Source organism: Bombina bombina, chromosome 2 (genome assembly GCF_027579735.1).
Source record: "Bombina bombina isolate aBomBom1 chromosome 2, aBomBom1.pri, whole genome shotgun sequence".
NCBI classification, from domain to species: domain Eukaryota; kingdom Metazoa; phylum Chordata; class Amphibia; order Anura; family Bombinatoridae; genus Bombina; species Bombina bombina.
Genome location: NC_069500.1, coordinates 17,889,966 through 17,897,079, shown reverse-complemented (window position 1 = coordinate 17,897,079; position 7,114 = coordinate 17,889,966). Strand labels below are relative to the sequence as shown.

At 38.9% G+C, this 7,114-nt stretch overlaps 1 protein-coding gene across 2 annotated transcripts in view; it reads left to right on the top strand.

Moving 5' to 3' along the window:
* Positions 1 to 206: 206 nt before the first annotated feature.
* Positions 207 to 7,114, top strand: part of LOC128648369 (complement component receptor 1-like protein) — a 142,596-nt gene continuing 135,688 nt past the window's right edge. Inside the window, exon 1 of one of the 2 annotated variants that reach the window (XM_053700972.1) lies at positions 207 to 361. In XM_053700972.1, the coding sequence (XP_053556947.1) occupies positions 301 to 361 (61 nt within the window). In that variant the 5' untranslated portion in view covers positions 207 to 300. Of the gene's footprint in view, positions 374 to 7,114 lie in introns of both variants that reach the window. The other variant, XM_053700971.1, reaches the window with a different exon arrangement.

Below are 7,114 nucleotides of genomic sequence, written 5' to 3'. Positions count from 1 at the left end.
ATATATCCAAATGCCCAGATCATTTTGTATGAGGAAATATTTATGTACAAAGATAAGATTAAAAATACAGAAGTCTTCAGAGATATTTGGATCTAATTTTAAAAATGAACAATCAAGAGGAAGTTTCTTGCAACATACACTTGAAAAAAACAATAGAAAGTCTCAGTATTTAAGTTTCTTTTGATGTCACATTCATATAATGTGAGTAATGTGAAATGGTGCTGAAGAACTGACACAGATTAGAGACTGAATAGAGCCTATTGCAGGTTTGGGAGAGTTGGATGTCTGATTTCCTGCACCATGCAGACTTCTTTACTGATCTGGATGTTCATAGGAACTTTCCCAGGACTGCAAACCAAAGGTGAAAATGAGGGTATGATTTAATATGAAATTCACTATAATAATAATTCATTAAAGTTAATTTTTTTAACTGAAAATGGTTATTAAATGGGACTATTGGTCTTTTTAACACAAATCCTTGTTGCCTTCTGTGTTTTATAAAGTTTTATATGACATATCAGTGTGTTTTGTGTGCGGCGCTAGGGTTAGAGCAAGGGCAAGCAGTAACACGTTTTATAAAGTTTTATATGACGTATCAGTGTGTTTTGTGTGCGGCGCTAGGGTTAGAGCAAGGGCAAGCAGTAACACGTTTTATAAAGTTTTATATGACGTATCAGTGTGTTTTGTGTGCGGCGCTAGGGTTAGAGCAAGGGCAAGCAGTAACACGTTTTATAAAGTTTTATATGACGTATCAGTGTGTTTTGTGTGTGGCGCTAGGGTTAGAGCAAGGGCAAGCAGTAACACGTTTTATAAAGTTTTATATGACGTTTCAGTGTGTTTTGTGTGCATTACAAGGGTTAGAGCAAGGGCAAGCAGTAACACGTTTTATAAAGTTTAATATGACGTATCAGTGTGTTTTGTGTGCGGCACTAGGGTTAGAGCAAGGGCAAGCAGTAACACATTTTATAAAGTTTTATATGACATATCAGTGTGTTTTGTGTGCGGCTCTAGCGTTAGAGCAAGGGCAAGCAGTAACACGTTTTATAAAGTTTTATATGACATATCAGTGTGTTTTGTGTGCAGCAATAGGGTTAGAGCAAGGGCAAGCAGTAACACGTTTTATAAAGTTTTATATGAAGTATCAGTGTTTTTTGTGTGCGTCACTAGGGTTAGAGCAAGGGCAAGCAGTAACACGTTTTATAAAGTTTTATATGACGTATCAGTGTGTTTTGTGTGCGTCACTAGGGTTAGAGCAAGGGCAAGCAGTAACACGTTTTATAAAGTTTTATATGACGTATCAGTGTGTTCTGTGTGCGGCACTAGGGTGAGAGCAAGGGCAAGCAGTAACACGTTTTATAAAGTTTTATATGACGTATCAGTGTGTTTTGTGTGCGGCCCTAGGGTTAGAGCAAGGGCAAGCAGTAACACGTTTTATATAGTTTTATATGACATATAGGTGTGTTTTGTATGCGGCACTAGGGTTAGAGCAAGGACAAGCAGTAACACGTTTTATAAAGTTTTATATGACGTATCAGTGTGTTTTGTGTGCGGCACTAGGGTTAGAGCAAGGGCAAGCAGTAACACGTTTTATAAAGTTTTATATGACGTATCAGTGTGTTTTGTGTGCGGCACTAGGGTTAGATTAATGGCAAGCAGTAACACGTTTTATAAAGTTTTATATGACATATCAGTGTGTTTTGTGTGCATCACTAGGGTGAGAGCAAGGGCAAGCAGTAACATGTTTTATAAAGTTTTATATGACGTATCAGTGTGTTTTGTGTGCGGCACTAGGGTGAGAGCAAGGGCAAGCAGTAACACGTTTTATAAAGTTTTATATGACATATCAGTGTGTTTTGTGTGCATCACTAGGGTGAGAGCAAGGGCAAGCAGTAACATGTTTTATAAAGTTTTATATGATATATCAGTGTGTTTTGTGTGCGGCAATAGGGTTAGAGCAAGGGCAAGCAGTAAAGCGTTTTATAAAGTTTTATATGACGTATCAGTGTGTTTTGTGTGTGGCACTAGGGTGAGAGCAAGGGCAAGCAGTAACACGTTTTATAAAGTTTTATATGACATATCAGTGTGTTTTGTGTGCATCACTAGGGTGAGAGCAAGGGCAAGCAGTAACAGGTTTTATAAGGTTTTATATGACGTATCAGTGTGTTTTGTGTGCTTCACTAGGGTGAGAGCAAGGGCAAGCAGTAACACGTTTTATAAAGATTTATACGACATATCAGTGTGTTTTGTGTGCATCACTAGTGTTAGAGCAAGGGCAAGCAATAACACGTTTTATAAAGTTTTATATGACGTATCAGTGTGTTTTATGTGCGGCACTAGGGTTAGAGCAAGGACAAGCAGTAACAAGTTTTATAAGGTTTTATATGAAGTATCAGTGTGTTTTGTGTGCGTCACTAGGATTAGAGCAATGGCAAGCAGTAACATGTTTTATAAAGTTTTATATGACGTATCAGTGTATTTTGTGTGCGTCACTAGGATTAGAGCAATGGCAAGCAGTAACATGTTTTATAAAGTTTTATATGACGTATCAGTGTATTTTGTGTGCGTCACTAGGATTAGAGCAATGGCAAGCAGTAACACGTTTTATAAAGTTTTATCTGACGTATCAGTGTATTTTGTGTGCGGCATTAGGGTTAGACAAAGGGCAAGCAGTAACACGTTTTAGAAAGTTTTATATGACGTATCAGCGTGTTTTGTGTGCGGCACTAGCGTTAGAGCAAGGCAAGCAGTAACACGTTTTATAAAGATTTATATGACGTAACAGTGTGTTTTGTGTGCGGCACTAGCGTTAGACCAACGGCAAGCAGTAACACATTTTATAAAGTTTTATATGACGTATCAGTGTGTTTTGTGTGCGGCACTAGCGTTAGAGCAAGGCAAGCAGTAACATGTTTTCTAAGGTTTTATATGACGTATCAGTGTGTTTTGTGTGCGGCACGAGGGTTAGAGCAAGGGCAAGCAGTAACACGTTTTATAAAGATTTATATGACGTAACAGTGTGTTTTGTGTGCGGCACTAACGTTAGAGCAAGGGCAAATAGTAAAACGTTTTATAAAGTTTTATATGACATATCAGTGTGTTTTGTGTGCGGCACTAGGGTTAGAGCAAGGGCAAGCAGTAACACGTTTTATAAAGTTTTATATGACGTATCAGTGTATTTTGTGTGTGGCACTAGGATTAGAGCAAGGACAAGCAGTAACACGTTTTATAAAGTTTTATATGACATATCAGTGTGTTTTGTGTGCGTCACTAGGGTTAGAGCAAGGGCAAGCAGTAACACGTTTTATAAGGTTTTATATGACATATCAGTGTATTTTTTGTGGGGCACTAGGGTGAGAGCAAGGGCAAGCAGTAACACGTTTTATAAGGTTTTATATGACGTATCAGTGTGTTTTGTGTGCGGCACTAGGGTTAGAGCAAGGGCAAGCAGTAACACGTTTTATAAAGTTTTATCTGACGTATAAGTGTGTTTTGTGTGCAGCACTAGGGTTAGAGCAAGGGCAAGCAGTAACACGTTTTATAAGGTTTTATATGACGTATCAGTGTGTTCTGTGTGCGGCACTAGGGTTAGAGCAAGGGAAAGCAGTAACACATTTTATATAGTTTTATATAACGTATCTGTGTGTTTTGTGTGCGGCACTGGGGTTAGAGCAAGGGCATGCAGTAACACGTTTTATAAAGTTTTATATGACGTATCACTGTGTTTTGTGTTTGCCACAAGGGTTAGAGCAAGGGGAAGCAGTAACAGGTTTTATAAAGTTTTATATGATGTATCAGTGTGTTTTGTGTGCGGCACTAGGGTTAGAGCAAGGGCAAGCAGTAACACGTTTTATAAGGTTTTATATGATGTATCAGTGTGTTTTGTGTGCGGCACGAGGGTTAGAGCAAGGGCAAGCAGTAACACGTTTTATAAAGATTTATATGACGTAACAGTGTGTTTTGTGTGCGGCACTAGCGTTAGACCAAGGGCAAACAGTAAAATGTTTTATAAAGTTTTATATGACGTATCAGTGTGTTTTGTGTGCGGCACTAGGGTTAGAGCAAGGGCAAGCAGTAACACGTTTTATAAGGTTTTATATGATGTATCAGTGTGTTTTGTGTGCGGCACGAGGGTTAGAGCAAGGGCAAGCAGTAACACGTTTTATAAAGATTTATATGACGTAACAGTGTGTTTTGTGTGCGGCACTAACGTTAGAGCAAGGGCAAACAGTAAAATGTTTTATAAAGTTTTATATGACGTATCAGTGTGTTTTGTGTGCGTCACTAGGGTTAGAGCAAGGGCAAGCAGTAACACGTTTTATAAAGTTTTATATGACGTATCAGTGTATTTTGTGTGTGGCACTAGGATTAGAGCAAGGACAAGCAGTAACACGTTTTATAAAGTTTTATATGACATATCAGTGTGTTTTGTGTGCGTCACTAGGGTTAGAGCAAGGGCAAGCAGTAACACGTTTTATAAGGTTTTATATGACATATCAGTGTATTTTTTGTGGGGCACTAGGGTGAGAGCAAGGGCAAGCAGTAACACGTTTTATAAGGTTTTATATGACGTATCAGTGTGTTTTGTGTGCGGCACTAGGGTTAGAGCAAGGGCAAGCAGTAACACGTTTTATAAAGTTTTATCTGACGTATAAGTGTGTTTTGTGTGCAGAACTAGGGTTAGAGCAAGGGCAAGCAGTAACACGTTTTATAAGGTTTTATATGACGTATCAGTGTGTTCTGTGTGTGGCACTAGGGTTAGAGCAAGGACAAGCAGTAACATATTTTATAAAGTTTTATATGACGTATCAGTGTGTTTTGTGTGCTGCACTAGGGTGAGAGCAAGGGCAAGCAGTAACACATTTTATAAAGTTTTATATGACGTATCAGTGTGTTTTGTGTGCGGCACTAGGGTTAGAGCAAGGGCAAGCAGTAACACATTTTATATAGTTTTATATAACGTATCTGTGTGTTTTGTGTGCGGCACTGGGGTTAGAGCAAGGGCATGCAGTAACACGTTTTATAAAGTTTTATATGACGTATCACTGTGTTTTGTGTTTGCCACAAGGGTTAGAGCAAGGGGAAGCAGTAACAGGTTTTATAAAGTTTTATATGATGTATCAGTGTGTTTTGTGTGTGGCACTAGGGTTAGAGCAAGGGCAAGCAGTAACACGTTTTATAAAGTTTTATATGACATATCAGTGTGTTTTGTGTGCGGCACTAGGGTTAGAGCAAGGGCAAGCAGTGACATGTTTTATAAGGTTTTATATGACGTATCAGTGTGTTTTGTGTGTAGCACTAGGGTTAGAGCAAGGGCAAGCAGTAACACATTTTATAAAGTATTATGTGACGTATCAGTGTATTTTGTGATGCGGCACAAGGGTAAGAGCAAGGGCAAGCAGTGACATGTTTTATATAGTTTTATCTGACTTATCAGTGTTTTGTGTGCTGCAGTAGGGTGAGAGCAAGGGCAAGCAGTAACAGGTTTTATAAAGTTTTATATGACATATCAGTGTGTTTTGTGTGCGGCACAAAGGTTAGAGCAAGGGCAAGCAGTGACACGTTTTATATAGTTTTATATGATGTATCAGTGTGTTTTGTGTGCGGCACTAGGGTTAGACAAAGGGCAAGCAGTAACAAGTTTTATTAATTTTTATATGACGTATCAGTGTGTTTTGTATGTGGCACTAGGGTTAGAGCAAGGGCAAGCAGTAACACTTTTTATATAGTTTTATATGACGTATCAGTGTGTTTTGTGTGCGGCACGAGGGTTAGAGCAAGGGCAAACAGTAACAGGTTTTATAAAGTTTTATATGACGTATCAGTGTGCTTTGTATGTGGCACTAGGGTTAGAGCAAGGGCAAGCAGTAACACTTTTTATATAGTTTTATATGACGTATCAGTGTTTTGTGTGCGGCACTCGGGTTAGAGCAAGGGCAAGCAGTAACAGGTTTTATTTAGTTTTATATGACGTATCGGTGTGTTTTGTGTGCGGCACTAGGGTTAAGCAATGGCAAGCAGTAACACGTTTTATAAAGTTTTATATGACGTATCAGTGTTTTGTGTGTGGCACTAGGGTAAGAGCAAGGGCAAGCAGTAACACGTTTTATAAGGTTTTATATGACATATCAGTGTGTTTTGTGTGCGGCACTAGGGTTAGAGCAAAGGCAAGCAGTAACACGTTTTATAAAGTTTTATATGACGTATCAGTGTGTTTTGTGTGTGGCACTAGGGTTAGAGCAAAGGCAAGCAGTAACACGTTTTATAAAGTTTTATATGACGTATCAGTGTGTTTTGTGTGTGGCACTAGGGTTAGAGCAAGGGCAAGCAGTAACACGTTTTATAAGGTTTTATATGACGTATCAGTGTGTTTTGTGTGCGGCACGAGGGTTAGAGCAAGGGCAAGCAGTAACACGTTTTATAAAGTTTTATTTGACGTATCAGTGTGTTTTGTGTGCAGCTTTAGGGTTAGAGCAAGGGCAAGCAGTAACACGTTTTATAAAGTTTTATACGACGTATCAGTGTGTTTTGTGTGCAGCTTTAGGGTTAGAGCAAGGGCAAGCAGTAACAGGTTTTATAAAGTTTTATATGACGTATCAGTGTGTTTTGTGTGTGGCACTAGGGTTAGAGCAAGGGCAAGCAGTAACACGTTTTATAAAGTTTATATGACGTATCAGTGTTTTGTGTGCGGCACTAGGGTTAGAGCAAGGGCAAGCAGTAACACGTTTTATAAAGTTTTATTTGACGTATCAGTGTGTTTTGTGTGCGGCACTAGCGTTAGAGCAAGGCAAGCAGTAACACGTTTTATAAAGTTTTATATGATGTATCAGTGTGTTTTGTGTGCGGCACGAGGGTTAGAGCAAGGGCAAGCAGTAACACGTTTTATAAAGTTTTATTTGACGTATCAGTGTGTTTTGTGTGCGGCACTAGCGTTAGAGCAAGGCAAGCAGTAACACGTTTTATAAAGTTTTATATGAAGTATCAGTGTGTTTTGTGTGCGGCACGAGGGTTAGAGCAAGGGCAAGCAGTAACACGTTTTATAAAGTTTTATACGACGTATCAGTGTGTTTTGTGTGCAGCTTTAGGGTTAGAGCAAGGGCAAGCAGTAACAGGTTTT